Raw genomic sequence first — 16,542 nt, 5'->3', positions numbered from 1 at the left:
AATTTAAATAAATTTAAATTTAATCAATTTTAATTAAAAAAATCAATGTAAGTAATAAGTAACGTAATTTCAGTACATAAATTTTATACAATTGTCGGTGAAAGCTTAATTGTCATGACTATCTGCGAGCCAAAAGCACTAAAGTTCTAAAATCAATCGATTAGCTATCGATAGCCCCACTGGATCGCAGCCAACTTTGCTTTGTTGGGGATGCAAAATGCGAATGGCTCTTGAAGAAGAAGCAGCAGAGGGAGGAATTTCAACAAATTACCGAGGAAAAAGGCAAGAAACGGGCGAAGAAAGCAGTGTGTGTGCATTGGCAAGTGCATAACTCCTCACCACACACACGCACACGCACCGACATCGCAGGGAGCACACACACAAGCCCCAAATAGGACCGAGGTGACCAGGACAAAAACCCCAGCTTAGATGATGAGCAGCAGAACGCAGGACGCGGACGGTGCCTCGATCAGATTCAGCGACCACACACTGGACAAGGCCACCAAGGCCAAGGTGACGTTGGAGAACTACTACAGCAACCTGGTGACGCAGTATGGCGAGCGAAAGCAGCGCCTCGCAAAGCTGGAGGCTCAGCTGAAGGACGAGAGCTTGTCGGAGGCGCAGCGCCAGGAGAAGCGTCTGCAGCATGCCCAGAAGGAGACGGAGTATCTCCGGCTGAAGCGATTGCGCCTCGGTGTGGAGGACTTTGAGGCCCTCAAAGTCATCGGACGCGGCGCGTTCGGTGAAGTGCGTTTGGTGCAGAAAAAGGACACGGGACATGTGTACGCCATGAAGGTGCTGCGCAAAGCGGACATGCTGGAAAAGGAGCAGGTGGCACACGTACGAGCCGAGCGCGATGTCCTGGTCGAGGCCGATCATCAGTGGGTGGTGAAGATGTACTACAGTTTCCAGGTGAGTGACGAGCGCCAGCTACAACAAAAACAATGATATAGGGTGGGTGGGAGAAAGGGTGATGGGGTGAAGGAGCGGGCGGCAGCGCACATAACAAAAGAATTGTGTTAAAACACGGACAAAAAAATCAATAAACCAATACAACGGCAAATGCCAAAAGCGCCTTTGCCAATCATATGGTCACGTCTCTCTTGCTCTCTCGCTTCCTCTCTCATTCTCTGCGTGGGCCGCCTTTGTTGTTTTTTTCTCGATTCTCTTTTGTCAACTTCTTCTCGGTGAAAGTTCTTGACACAGGCGAACCAGCCTACACTGAATCGCCATTTCTCTGACGTTAAATATTTGTTTAATAAGATATTTTTGCATATTACAATTATTGTACAATGAATGTAAATACAATTGCATTCATATATAAGTATTTTCTTACTCAGTAATAATGTGAGAATGTTTTTGAAATATCTTTCCACAGGATCCCGTCAATTTATATTTGATAATGGAGTTCTTGCCTGGTGGTGATATGATGACGCTTTTGATGAAGAAGGACACGCTATCCGAGGAGGGCACACAGTTCTATATCAGTGAGACGGCATTGGCGATCGATTCTATTCACAAACTCGGTTTCATACACAGGGATATCAAGCCCGATAACTTGCTGCTGGACGCGCGAGGGCATCTGAAGGTAAGTGGAATCCAGATAATTGAGATGAGCCCACTAAAAACTCTATTATTATTTTAGCTCTCCGACTTCGGACTGTGCACTGGCTTAAAGAAGTCGCATCGAACAGACTTTTATCGGGACTTGTCGCAGGCGAAACCATCCGATTTTATAGGCACGTGCGCCAGGTAAGATGTGAAAGAATCTAAGCTTGTATTTATTAAATAAACTAGCTTGTCCTGCAGTCCGATGGACTCCAAGCGACGTGCCGAGTCGTGGAAGCGAAATCGACGCGCCCTCGCCTACAGCACCGTGGGAACGCCGGACTATATTGCACCCGAAGTATTTCTGCAGACTGGCTACGGACCCGCCTGCGACTGGTGGTCCCTGGGAGTCATCATGTACGAAATGCTGATGGGCTATCCTCCATTCTGCTCGGACAATCCCCAGGACACCTACCGCAAGGTGATGAACTGGCGCGAGACGCTGATATTTCCCCCAGAGATCCCCATATCGGAGGAGGCCAAGGAGACGATCATCAACTTCTGCTGCGAGGCCGATCGCCGGCTGGGTTCCCAGCGCGGTCTGGAGGATCTGAAGTCCGTGCCGTTCTTCCGGGGAGTTGACTGGGAGCACATACGTGAGCGTCCCGCGGCCATACCCGTTGAGGTGCGCTCAATCGACGATACGTCCAACTTCGACGAGTTTCCCGATGTGTCGCTGGAGATACGTAAGTATATTTTTAAGCAAAGGGACGAGCACACAGACTAACGTGCATCCATTGCAGCATCGGCGCCCATACCGCAGGGCGGTGAGATTGCGAAGGACTGGGTCTTTATCAACTACACGTACAAACGATTCGAGGTGCGAAATTTGGAGTGAATCCAGCAGAGCAGGAACTGGAGCAGGAGCAGTAGCAGTAGCAGCTTGAAGGTTGCCGCACTTTGCCACCCATTTTATCACCACCACAGCCGTCGTCTCTCTAACACCATCACCACCAAGAGCATTCTCCACGCTAAACGAAATCCCCGATTTTCCTTTTTGAATGTCTTACCTACATGTGTATTTAAATACTAGCTAACATTTGTGATTCCAAACAAGAGAAGAATATGATAACGCGAACAAACGATGTATTGTATGTAAAAAAGTCTTAGAGCGTCGCCCGCGCCTCGGGCTAGGTTAAACGCTATACTAATCCTCAAATGTCCTTCCATTGGCTTTGTTCAATCCCTAATCCCGATCTTAATCGTTTAAACGTTGTGTTTGTAAACCAGTTCCCCATATTAGGGACCCATTCGGCAATTCTTTATATATATATATATTGTTTACTTATTGGGCAGCAGCGAAATACCCATAAATTTATTATTTAGCAAATTAAAAATGTTATAACTTTTAGGCACGTTAATTGTACGTATATGTTTTGTATCAACTTGTAATGAAACAAAGTCTTAATACATAGTGAACCCCACACACAAAACCGAATCCGAAAATCTATCACACAAATTAGTTACTAATGCCAATAGCAACAAAAGCTAATCTAGACAGCAGAATAAATAAAAGTATGTTTAAATATCGGTTTCGTTCTATGTACACCTGCCCCATCCCACCCCACCACAACCCGCGCCCACGGACACGAATATAGATTTAAAAACATTCTACTTCCCGCTGGAGTTTTTAGTTCCAAGTAATTGTAGTTTGAGCAAAAGTGAATTATTGAAAAAGTTACCGAGTTACCGCTGGCAAGTATAAATCCAATTACATAGCAAACACTCAACGCCGAGCAGTTGCAGAATGCAAACTTAAAATAATTGATAATATACCTATAAATAAATTAAACGAGTAAACAAGTTTTAAGAAATTATTTTTGGTAATAGAATACAATAATAGTAAGCATACTGATAATTCGATAATAATGCTACACACACAGCAACATGAAATGCAATAATAAATGAAACATGTGCATAATAACTAACAAATACATGCTTTTTACTTGAATTCGACTCGATCTGGGCAATCAGTGCATTACTTACAGGAGTGCTAGCATCCTTGAAGCATTCTATGAGGTGGATGTGGTTCATGAAATCATACACCGTGGACATCAACCTTGGAATCATCTCCCTATTTCCACTTGAATCATGAAACCTATCTCAAAGAAACCTTAAGCTTTTGAGTTTCCCGTAGTGTAACAACATGTGAATGGGTATGGATACGACGAACCTTCATCTTTAACCTAAATGGTATTGTATTGTATTTTCGAAATAAGTAAGCATGAGGAAACCAAAAAGTAACACGACACAAATGCTAGGCTTTGTACATTTAAATGTATGTATATATTTTGTCGATCTTTTCATCTGCACTTCTCTCGATATTTCCCTATCTGCACTCGCGTTCGATTTTTGATTTGTGTTTTGTGTGTTGATGAGAGGGCGTTGATTTCATTTTCTGCAGTTCTGCAGTTTCTGTATCTGTATCAGAACAATGTGGCTTGGCTTTAATTGAGTGCAACATCCGAAACCATTACAGACATGAAAATAAAGATTTCAAATTGAATTGGTCAGGCGGTTAGGCTCGAAAATCGAAAGTAACTTGTTTTCCATCTGCGATTTAATGTGTGTATGTGTGTCGATCGTGGTTTCTCGCTGTGTACGTGGCGCGTGTGTGCGTGAATCGGAATATATAGCTAGTCGTTTATTATATATACTACATATATAAATGTATTAGCATATGGAGACTACAGACTATAAGAATTGTTACATCAGCTGAGGGGGGCGTAGGCAAAACTTTACAAACGGGAGAACGGGGAAAACCCTACGAGACACATTTACACACAGCTAACAAACAAACTGTAAGTTGTCCATTTTCAATTTTCCATTTTCAGCTATATGTTTGTTTACATTACGGTTCGATTACTGTGCGGGCATATATGCATATGTATGTATGTTTGTAATTGAAATTTGAATTGAAATTGGAATTCGGATTGCGTTTACTTCGTACTGTGGATTTATTTAGCTTGTTTGTTTGAAATCTTTATTGGATGCTTGTAACGGGCAGTAGTATCCATAAAATTATAATGGTATAATGTTAAAAGTTTAACTATGCGCTTACAGTCTAATGAAAAGTGTATACATCGACGAATATGTATGGTAATTTCAGAAATTTTTTATAATCGCTTAGGTTTTATCTAGTTGTTTTTCACTGTCGATTGTGTGTTTTTGAATGGGGTAGGGTGCGGGGAGCGGGGTGGCTGGATGCTTGGGGTCTCTCGTTAGTTATGCTATGCGCTTGCAACTATTATTAATTAATTTAATTTAATTTAAATTGAATTACAAGTAATCGGTTTAGTTTTTCTTCACTTTTTACTTTCATATCGTAGCTTAATTCTCTACGCCTTTGCACTTGCTTTGATTTTCGCTTGCTACATTTTCTCTTTTTTTAATTAATTTTACTTTCGTTTCGCTTGTTTTTTGTTATTTTTTTTTTCTTTGCTGGCTTGCCCTACGTTCAATAGTAAAATGTATATATATTTATATAGTTATATGTACGTTAAGAATTACATTAATGTAGGACATACGTCTAAGAGGATGCAGGCCTTCTAATGGGAACTTTGGGGGAAGAGAGGGGTCGAGGGGGAAGGGAGTGGGAGTGGACTACAGGTGTTTGACCTGAACCGAACTGCAAGGACTTTAGCGACTTGGGGGAGGGGGGGTCGACTTCCTATAATCGTATTAATTAGTAGTAAAATTTGTATGTACATTTCGTTACGTTGCTTAGGACTGATCGTCGATCAACAGCATGACCTGCTGCGTTGTCGTTTGTGGATTCCTTGTGCACTCCACCTGGTGAGCATTCCAATCCTTCCGCTGGCAGAACTCCGAGCAGTACGGCGTCTTTCGGCACAGTGAGCACTCGGCCAATGCTTCGCGGTTACAGTTGGCGCACTATTTGAAAATATTAAAAAGATAAGTAAGATATCGATTGGATAATTAGCCCTATCTGTAGTATCAAAACATACCTTCTTAGCCGAAATGATCTCGTTGCCGTGCAGGGAGCCTGAAATATTTGGATCATCGATGTCCGCGTGCACTTGGACACGCATCGCGCTGACCGCTGCATCGCGCTCCTTTTGCAGAACCTCGATGCGACGCTCGAAGGACTGCTTCATGTCGTTAAGCATGCGTTTGAAGTCATTGGTGGCCTTGACCATGGTGCAGTACACGTGCTCGATGTTCTTCATCGACTGGCTGGTGTCCAGGACGGCGATGGAGGATCCATCGTTGATGTTCACCACAAACGTTTCCCGTTCGTACGTGTTGCCCATCTGCGACTGATCGACCAGCTCGGTGGAGGTGTCCAGGCTGTCGTTGAGCGCTGCCCACGGCTCATCCTTGGACGTGATGTTCTCTTCCGACAGGAACATGTTGTTCTCGTCCACCACGCTGGCTGTTGCAGCAGCCACAGCTGCAGTTACATCCACACAGTTGTTGGCGCCGCTCCCGCTCGTGTTGTTGTTATTGGTGTTACTGTTGTTGTTGTTACTATGATGGGTGTTACGCTTGCGTTTGGGTCCAGACTCCATATCGAGATCAGTTTGATTCCGCTTCCGCCGCTTGTACGGTGTAAAGAGACGGACAGGGCCGGAAGCTAAACAAGATGAGCGTGTAAGGGGGTTAAACAAATGGTTGTAGTTGGGTGCAGTTGGGTGCACATAGGGCTCGGCACAACTGGAGAAGACATAACAAGGGCTTCACATAGAAGTTAACTATTGTAGAAAGGACTATTTGCTTTCCTTAGTTATTAATTAGTTATCAAACTATTACGAATTAGGGCCGATCAAAGTAATGAGTTGCTAATAAAAAATCAAATCAAAATGACATCAGAACCGAATGTCCTGTCCGAATGACTTAAAAAGTAGCATTATTAGTTGTCAAGAGCAATCAATTTTAAATTGCTTTTAATTAACCGGCGAGAGTACATCTGTCAATATGTTTGCATATCAGCAAGCGCAACAAATTTTTAACTATTTTTTCTATTGCTAGTTACTACGCTCTTTCTTATTAATCTATATTTATTATGCAATATTGCATTTCAAAAACCTCTTTTAGAGAGCTGACTGTAGTATGTGCCTATGCAATATTAAGAACAATTAAATAAAATAGCATATTAACTTATGGCAGCACTTTGTTGCTATGTTTATGTTTATGTTTATGCACGCAGTTAGGCCAGGGCGGATGTAACATGATCACCCACTCGAAGGCAAAAAGTATAAGTGCATGGTCAGCATTCACACGCCGACCAAATACATATTACATACGTACATACATATCTCGCTCTCCCGATAAGCCTAGATATATAAGATATACATAAGAACGCCGCTCCGCTGCTGGCGTACCCGGCAGCGCAGCTACGCGGATTAGCCTAAGTCCAAATATATAAAAAACTGTAAAATCGGAGAGACTCTGTAGACGTTGAGCTGACAGAACCATTTCTGCCTACTCTAAAATCAAAAGAAGAAATTGAATAAATATATGTCAGCCCGACGGCTGCCTTCAACTTAAAACGGACTTGTGTTCTTAATTGGAGTTCATCATTACATGGCGACCGTGACAGTCGTCCAACGCTGGACGAATTGACCAAAGCTGGTGAAAACAAAGGAACAAAGGAACACTGGACTGGAAGAAGACTGGACTAATTAAATGGAACTGCAAAAACCAAGGAAAAATCTGAGTGAGTAGAGTTCTATTGAGTATGGGCAAACACCGTGGCGGTTTGAAAACTAAGCTGAATAAACGTATAGCCCACGTAAGGTGGCTAATATACGGTCAGCAAACGCCACCGGTTTGGTCGAAAGCTCTAAAGCTACATGCAGAGCTAGACCACTTGTTGCAATATCAGCAAGAATTAAAGACCCATAAGCTCGAGAAAACTCACTCAGATAATATTAAAAATATACCCACAATTAATGAAGTTCCAAAATACCAGGCATGTCCAGCACCAGCACCAGCATTAACAAAACCAAAGAAGTCCTGCCCCCCTGGCTGCGAAGGAATCTGGAGTCCCCACTGCCTGGGGACTTGTGAGCGACCATCGACGTCTTCAGCGGCGAAGAAATAGACAGCAGCGAGGGAGTGTCAGCGTGCCACCCCCGGCGACGCCCAGCTGACACCCAACAAATAGACAGCAGCGAGGGAGTGTCAGCGTGCCACCCCCGGCGACGCCCAGCTGACACCTGATGAGCATCATCAACAGCAGAATATAATAATAAATATATATAAATATAAAGTAAATATAAAATATATATAGATAAGAAAAATTGTAAGAAATATTGTAAAACGGAGCATATACTATTATGCCCTGTTAACCCAATATGGCCCGTGAAGCCATAGCTAGAATCAGGCAGGCAACAATGTAAAATACAATTTTTTTTTTACTCTTGCGAACATTGAAAGATTTTATAAATAGATAATTCCAAACATAAATGTCTATAGAGACAAATGAAATAAGTAAAACTGAAAATAAAAGTATATACAAAGGAAATTTTCTATTCTATTCTCCAAAATATAAAATTAGTATACCCAAAATGGGTCTAATAGACACTAAAACTGTGGACTCTACAGCCAATGTAATAAATAAAGTAGAAGTCCAAAATGCAGACTTGTTCTGGATAACCATAATACTAATTGTAATTGCATTAATTATGGTATCCAATGCATTAATAAAAATATACAAACTGCATAACAAGTGTCTTAAGAAACGATACCGTAGCACTGCTAACGGTATAGATAATATTTAAGGAAGATCTTTAATAAAGTCAATTATGAATGAAAATATGAGAAAAATTATATGAAAAAAAAAAATAATAAATAAAAAAAAAATATAAAACGTAATATTGAAATTATCTACATTAAAAAAAAAAAAATATATACAAATGAATAAATTTGAAGTTATGAGTATACCACAGCATGGACTGGGAAAAGCTTGTTGATCAGATAAAAGATCAAAATGAAAATTTCAGAAAATCCTATAAGTGCTTAACGCAAAACAGATCAACACAAGCTGTAACAATCAATAGGAATGCCCAAGTCTTGGTAAATAGTTATAATGAAATCAGAGAGTTGATCCAACAAAATAGAAAGAATTTGGAACGCAAACAGTGTGCTAAGGCTTTGAACCTACTGGTGACATTAAGAGAAAAATTAATATTTATAAAAAATAAATTCAGTCTCCAGATAGAAATTCCAACCATAGTAAACACCCCACTAAGAATAAATTTGAATGAAGACAGCACTAACTCTGACGAGGAAGATAGGACTATAGTCAAGGAAGACATTAAAGAGGAAGATCTTCACGATCTAACTATACCAGCAAAATTAATGCTGAAAAACGACGATAAAACAAATAACGCAGCCGACTCCGAAAATAACTTAACCATGGCAGAAGAAGCAGCTGCCATTAGGTCTTACATTAGGGAAGTCGCCTGCACAGTGCCAGAATTTGATGGGCAAAAGATCCATTTACAAAGATTCATTAAGGCAATCAAATTGGTAGACCTAGCTAAGGGACCATTTGAAGACATTGCAGTTGAGGTCATTAAGTCAAAAATAGTTGGCACAATTTTGAACTCAGTTGACAATGAAACGACAATTCCAGCAATTATAAACAAATTGCAGAAAGTAGTTGTCGGTGAGACATCCAGTAATGTCAAAGCAAAGCTAGCAACAGTTCAGCAGAGAGGTAAAACTGCAACGCAATTTACCGCTGAAGTTGATAGCCTGAGAAAACTTTTAGAAGCTTCCTATATCGATGAGGGTATACCTCTAGAACATGCCACTGGTCTAAGCACCAAAGAGGCAATTGAAACCATGATACATCGTGCTGAGCACGAAAGTATCAAAACAGTACTGGAAGCAGGGACTTGCACCACTATGGATGCAGCGATAAGCGCATACATAAGAACGAGTACAAGAGTTACCGGTGACATCAATAAAGTGATGTACTTTAGAGGTAACAGACCCAATAGAGGATACGGAAATGCCAATAGAGGTAGTAACCGCGGTAGAGGCTTTAATAACAATAGTATTAGAGGCAACTACCATAACGGTTACCAAAATAACGGTTACCAAAATAACGGTTACCAGAATAACGGTTATCAAAACCGCTATAATGGAAATAATAACCGTTATAATGGCTATAACAGAGGCCGTTATAATGGAAACAGAGGCCGTAACAACAGTCAGAACAACTACAACAGAAACAATGCCAATGTACGAGTAATCCAAGAACAGGGAAACTCGCAACAGCCTTTAGGTACTCAGTAGAAGAAGATCGTAGAGTATACACCATCAATTATAATCTCAACATATTTTCTACATTCATTCATGCCAAAACAGGCGTAAAACTAGTTTTTCTACTTGATACAGGTGCAGATATCTCTATTCTCAAAGAGAACTCTGACAAATTTTCTAATATTCAAATAACCAATAAAATAAACATTCAAGGCATAGGCCAACAGAAAATTCAGTCTCGAGGACAGACTTTTATTGAGATACAGACAGGTAAATACGTTATCCCACACGATTTTCATTTAGTAGATAAAAACTTTCCAATACCGTGTGATGGAATAATCGGAATAGATTTCATAAAAAAATATAATTGCCAAATCGATTTAAACCAAGAAGAAGATTGGTTTATAATTAGACCAAACAATTTGAAATTTCCAATATATATTCCCATAGCATACAGCTCTGGTATTAACACAACGTTATTACCAGCAAGATCCCAAGTTGTCCGAAGATTAATAGTATCATCAAAAGATGATAACATTTTAATTCCAAACCAGGAAATTCAAACTGGTATTTATGTTGCAAATACAATCGCAACATCAAGTAATACATTTGTCCGAATTTTAAATACAACCGATTCCGACCAATTAGTCAATATGGACACTCTAAAATATGAGCCACTTTCGAACTACAATGTAGTTCAGGCAAATAGTGAACACAGAAATAAAACTGTCTTATCTCAATTAAAGAAAAATTTCCCCGAATTGTTTAAATCACAATTAGAAAATATATGCAGCGAATATATAGATATATTTGCATTAGAATCAGAACCTATAACAGTTAATAATTTTTATAAACAACAGTTGAGATTAAAAGATGATGAGCCAGTATACACGAAAAATTATAGAAGTCCTCATAGTCAAGTGGAAGAAATACAAGCCCAAGTTCAGAAATTAATAAAAGATAAAATAGTTGAACCATCAGTTTCACAGTACAATAGCCCTTTGCTATTAGTACCCAAAAAGTCAAGCCCGAATTCTGATAAAAAGAAATGGAGATTAGTAATAGACTATCGCCAAATTAATAAGAAACTTTTAGCTGACAAATTTCCACTACCGAGAATAGATGATATTTTGGACCAACTTGGTCGAGCAAAATATTTCTCCTGCCTTGATTTAATGTCAGGTTTTCATCAAATCGAACTGGATGAAGGCTCGAGAGATATAACATCTTTCTCAACCAGCAATGGCTCATATCGTTTCACGCGATTGCCATTTGGCTTAAAAATAGCGCCTAATTCATTCCAAAGAATGATGACTATAGCATTCTCCGGAATAGAACCGTCTCAAGCATTCCTTTATATGGATGACTTAATAGTCATAGGTTGTTCCGAAAAACATATGCTTAAAAACCTCACTGAAGTTTTTGGTAAATGCAGGGAATACAACCTAAAGTTACATCCTGAAAAATGTTCATTTTTCATGCATGAAGTCACATTTTTGGGACACAAATGCACAGACAAAGGAATTTTGCCGGATGACAAAAAATATGATGTCATTCAGAACTACCCAGTTCCACATGATGCGGACAGCGCTAGACGTTTTGTAGCATTTTGCAATTACTACAGACGTTTTATCAAAAATTTCGCCGACTATTCGCGGCACATAACAAGATTATGTAAAAAGAATGTTCCATTCGAGTGGACAGATGAATGTCAAAAAGCATTCATACATTTAAAATCTCAGCTAATTAACCCAACACTCTTGCAGTACCCAGACTTCAGCAAAGAATTTTGCATAACAACAGATGCAAGCAAGCAAGCGTGTGGCGCAGTTTTAACTCAAAACCATAATGGCCACCAACTCCCAGTTGCTTATGCATCCAGAGCTTTTACGAAAGGTGAAAGCAATAAGAGTACAACAGAACAAGAGTTAGCAGCAATTCATTGGGCAATAATACATTTCAGACCATACATTTACGGAAAACATTTCACTGTGAAAACAGACCATAGACCATTGACATATTTATTCTCGATGGTGAACCCCAGCTCTAAATTAACTAGAATAAGGCTTGAACTAGAGGAATATAATTTTACAGTAGAGTATCTAAAGGGCAAGGACAATCATGTAGCAGATGCGTTATCAAGAATAACCATCAAAGAGCTAAAAGATATAACTGGAAATATATTAAAAGTCACTACAAGATTTCAAAGTAGACAAAAATCCTGCGCAGGAAAAGAACAATTGGATTTGCAAAAGCAAACCAAAGAAATAGCTTCAGAGCCCAACGTATACGAAGTCATAACAAATGACGAGGTACGAAAAGTAGTGACATTGCAATTGAATGACTCGATATGTTTATTTAAACATGGAAAGAAAATTATTGCAAGATATGATGTTGGTGATCTTTATACTAATGGAATTCTTGATTTAGATCAATTTCTCCAAAGGCTTGAATTGCAGGCCGGTATATATGATATCAGCCAAATCAAAATGGCACCGTGGAAAAAAATCTTTGAACACGTTTCAATAGATAAATTTAAAAATATGAGCAATAAAATATTAAAGAATTTAAAAGTAGCGCTACTTAACCCGGTGACCCAAATAAATAATGAAAAAGAAAAAGAAGCTATATTGTCTACATTACATGATGATCCAATACAAGGAGGGCATACAGGCATTACAAAAACCTTGGCCAAGGTCAAAAGACATTATTACTGGAAAAATATGAGTAAATACATAAAAGAGTACGTAAGAAAATGTCAAAAATGCCAAAAAGCAAAAACAACAAAGCACACAAAGACTCCAATGACGATAACTGAAACACCAGAACATGCTTTCGATAGAGTTGTTGTGGACACAATTGGTCCACTACCCAAGTCAGAAAATGGTAACGAGTACGCAGTCACTCTCATATGTGATTTAACCAAGTACTTAGTTGCCATACCAATAGCAAATAAAAGCGCAAAAACAGTCGCAAAAGCTATATTTGAATCTTTTATTCTAAAGTACGGTCCAATGAAGACGTTCATAACGGACATGGGAACAGAGTATAAGAATTCAATAATTACTGACCTGTGTAAATATTTGAAAATAAAAAATATAACATCAACAGCTCATCACCACCAGACAGTTGGAGTAGTAGAAAGAAGTCATAGAACTTTAAACGAGTATATACGATCCTACATATCGACGGACAAAACCGATTGGGACGTATGGCTTCAATATTTCGTATACTGCTTCAACACGACCCAATCTATGGTACATAATTATTGTCCATATGAATTAGTTTTCGGTAGAACAAGTAATTTACCAAAACATTTTAATAAACTACATAGCATAGAACCAATATATAACATAGATGATTACGCTAAGGAGAGTAAATATAGGTTAGAGGTAGCATATGCTCGAGCAAGAAAACTTCTTGAAGCACACAAAGAAAAAAATAAAGAAAATTATGACTTAAAAATAAAAGACATAGAATTAGAAGTAGGAGATAAAGTTTTACTAAGAAATGAGGTAGGTCATAAATTAGACTTTAAATATACGGGGCCCTATAAGATAGAAAGCATAGGAGATAATAACAATATTACGCTACTTACTAATAAAAACAAAAAACAAATAGTTCATAAAGATAGATTAAAGAAATTTCATTCATGATTGAATTTAAACTTATATTTTCCTTAATCATTTATACAAATTTTCCATACACTACGTATATTTTTATCTTTGCATTATAAAATCAACTATTGTTGTTCAAACAAAAACACAAACAAAATAAAAATAAAAATAAAATAATTTGCATTTAATAATCAAAATAACTTCACTAGGTTACGTTATTTTTCAAAAGGAGGGAGATGTAGTATGTGCCTATGCAATATTAAGAACAATTAAATAAAATAGCATATTAACTTATGGCAGCACTTTGTTGCTATGTTTATGTTTATGTTTATGCACGCAGTTAGGCCAGGGCGGATGTAACATGATCACCCACTCGAAGGCAAAAAGTATAAGTGCATGGTCAGCATTCACACGCCGACCAAATACATATTACATACGTACATACATATCTCGCTCTCCCGATAAGCCTAGATATATAAGATATACATAAGAACGCCGCTCCGCTGCTGGCGTACCCGGCAGCGCAGCTACGCGGATTAGCCTAAGTCCAAATATATAAAAAACTGTAAAATCGGAGAGACTCTGTAGACGTTGAGCTGACAGAACCATTTCTGCCTACTCTAAAATCAAAAGAAGAAATTGAATAAATATATGTCAGCCCGACGGCTGCCTTCAACTTAAAACGGACTTGTGTTCTTAATTGGAGTTCATCATTACATCTCATTCCTTAATGAGATGTTCTATAGGGTTACAATATGACATACACACTTGAGAATAAGAAAGTTTTAATATTATTTCTTGCAACATTTTTGCCCAAGAAGCCCTTGCTGAGTAAAATTTCCAATTACTTGGAATTGTTTAAACCCTATAGTTTGCAAACAAAAAATTGTTGATAAACAGAAGTCAGGTGGGTTTTTAAAGCTGTGGTGTTATGAATTCGGTTTGTGCGCGAGTCCTGCACCTGGGACACCATGACGGACCGATGACCAGGTCAACTCGGTGCGCCATGCAGAAGGGGGGAGTGTGTAGTAATTGTTGTTCGTCTCACCTGACTCACCTGCTTCGTCGTCGCAGCAGACGGTGCAGCTGCAGTTGGTCGCGTGCGGCGTGAGCGTACCCTCATCGATGAGGGACTGCAGCGATTTGCCGCCGTACTTGATCGAACGCTTCCAATCCTTGCTGGAGCCCCGGCCACACACATGCTCAAACTCACTGGGCGTATGCCACTTGTCCTTGTACTTCACACAGCGTCCACGGCCGCCGGAGCCCAGCTTGCTGCGGTATAACTCGGCGCAGGTGGTTTTGCAGCGGATCTGGAAGACCTCATTGTGCTGGGTTGACGGGTTCTCCGACCATCCCGAGGAGCCACCACCCGTTCCGCCGCCGCCACCGCCGACGCCACTCGCTCCGCCCGCGGCGTGCTCCAAGGTGGCCAGGCTGTCGTGGCTATTGTTGCTCCCGGAGCCATCGTGATTCAGTCCAATCGTATTTGTGGCGGTCGTATTGGTGCCCGCATTATTGGCGCCGCCACCGCCGCCGCCTGGTTGCGTCTGCTGTTGCTGGATGACGATCGTCTTGAGGTCGTTGCCCATGCTGACCGTGCTGCCGGACAGGTAGCCATTGTTGTCGACGCACAGCATCGGCTTGAAGTGAGGGGGCAGCTGGTCGGGCGTGATCACATTGAAGGTAGTGCCGGTTATCATCGAACCGATGGGCAGGGATACGGGCACCGAAACCACACCGCCACCGCCGTTTCCTCCGCCCGCTCCGCTTGTACCGCCACTGGCGCCGCCGCTACCACTGTTGTCGTTGGAGGAGGATGTGACCATGCGAACCTTGGTGTCCAACTGCATTACCATAGCGCACATATTCCCACGTTCGTCACATGTATGTGGGTGAGTGTCCAGCGGCCAATTGATGGCGTTTGCGATTTAATTCAATGCGATTTGCACAGGAATCGGGAATGAAAATTCGAATGTAAGTAAACAACACAGCATGGGAAAAATGAAAATCGGTATACACAACATTTGTGCGCCACAAATGCGGTGGGTGGAGGGGGAAAACGAGGAGGAGGAGGCAAATTGGGAGTGGATGGAGGCGAGAAGGCGAGCGGGGAATGCCTGTGGCCCAGTGGGTCGCACGGAGCGTTCCGTAGGGCGCAAGTTGCGCCACCCCCAGGCCACCTAGCCCAACCACCCACCACCCACTTTCCACAACTGCGCAGAGCGAAGCGGAGCGGTTTTCGAGCCAGATTCGGTTTCGGATTCAATAGATAGAACCTGAACCAAACACACAGTCCGGAACCAAAACCACCCCGCCAAAGGAGAAGCGAATGGAAAATCCAAAACCAAATGGGCTCCTTACGCAGCCGTTTGTTGCTCCTTTTTCTTACCTGGTGGTGATGATGATGATGGTGATGGCTGGAGCTTTCTAATATCACCTCTTCTTTCACAACATCCTCGGCCAGCGCGGCCAGATCTTTCCTATTCAGGTGCAGCTCGGTGGAGGAGTCAACCTGTTCCATAGTATTGTTATGCCAGTTCACTTTCACTTATTCTGCGGTCCAACGATAGTAATGCACTTGAATTGTTCATCGGATTACCACTTGCAATTGGATTATTGCGATATATGTATATTATTCGACGTCTACCGAGACGACGGACGGTCTGTTGTTGTTGTTGTTGTTGCTGCCGCCGCGATCCGCGTTTTTTTCAGCGCTCACCACGACTTACATGCGAATTGCGCGCAGGTCGCGTTCAAGTTGCATTGCCCTATTTACAGCTGGTGGTTCATTGCAATTTACATTTTTTAAGCTTAAACTTTACTAATTTACTAAAAAAGTTGATATCCTCCTCTTCTTCCTCATGATAACTAGAGTTGTCATGCGCGTTGCAGCTATCGCCCGCTATCGGCACTATCGATAGTCGTGATTCGTGCTCGCTATCTGTGCCCCATCTCTGGTTTTTAAATATCGGAAAGTTTACAGCTATATATCTTGCATATTAAATTAAGATTTCTGAGAATTACAATTTTAAAGATTTCCTTATGACTTGATCTTAAAACTCAAAATCACACCGAA

General features: G+C 40.7%; 2 protein-coding genes across 7 annotated transcripts, besides 1 other annotated feature; one reads left to right on the top strand and one right to left on the bottom strand.

The window, feature by feature from the left end:
* Positions 1-217: 217 nt before the first annotated feature.
* On the top strand, positions 218-3,658 carry trc (tricornered). 2 transcript variants are annotated; one of them, NM_001275142.1, is made up of 5 exons: positions 218-912; positions 1,379-1,588; positions 1,646-1,752; positions 1,798-2,294; positions 2,352-3,658. In NM_001275142.1, exons 1-5 carry the CDS (start codon positions 430-432, stop codon positions 2,444-2,446), a joined length of 1,392 nt encoding a protein of 463 aa, NP_001262071.1. In that variant the 5' UTR covers positions 218-429; the 3' UTR covers positions 2,447-3,658. The 2 variants fall into 2 exon arrangements, with proteins under 2 accessions (NP_001262071.1, NP_524170.2); NM_079446.4 differs by having other exon boundaries at positions 1,810-2,294; positions 2,352-3,131.
* Positions 3,659-3,835: 177 nt separating this feature from the next.
* On the bottom strand, positions 3,836-16,348 carry Deaf1 (Deformed epidermal autoregulatory factor-1). Of its 5 annotated transcripts, none has more exons than NM_001275140.1 (4): positions 15,856-16,348; positions 14,512-15,310; positions 5,577-6,205; positions 3,836-5,502 (listed from the first exon to the last, which is right to left on the bottom strand). In NM_001275140.1, the coding sequence occupies exons 1-4, from the start codon at positions 15,985-15,987 to the stop codon at positions 5,332-5,334; spliced, it is 1,731 nt and encodes a 576-aa protein (NP_001262069.1). In that variant the 5' UTR covers positions 15,988-16,348; the 3' UTR covers positions 3,836-5,331. The 5 variants fall into 5 exon arrangements, with proteins under 5 accessions (NP_001262069.1, NP_524169.1, NP_001034033.1 ...); NM_079445.3 differs by having other exon boundaries at positions 4,999-5,502; NM_001038944.2 differs by having other exon boundaries at positions 4,999-5,502; positions 14,521-15,310.
* Positions 6,676-14,181: a mobile genetic element.
* Positions 16,349-16,542: the final 194 nt, after the last annotated feature.

The sequence above is a fragment of the Drosophila melanogaster genome, chromosome 3L (genome assembly GCF_000001215.4).
Source record: "Drosophila melanogaster chromosome 3L".
Taxonomy (NCBI): domain Eukaryota; kingdom Metazoa; phylum Arthropoda; class Insecta; order Diptera; family Drosophilidae; genus Drosophila; species Drosophila melanogaster.
Note: the sequence above shows the minus strand (reverse complement) of the source record. Positions and strands in the feature narration are given on the sequence as shown.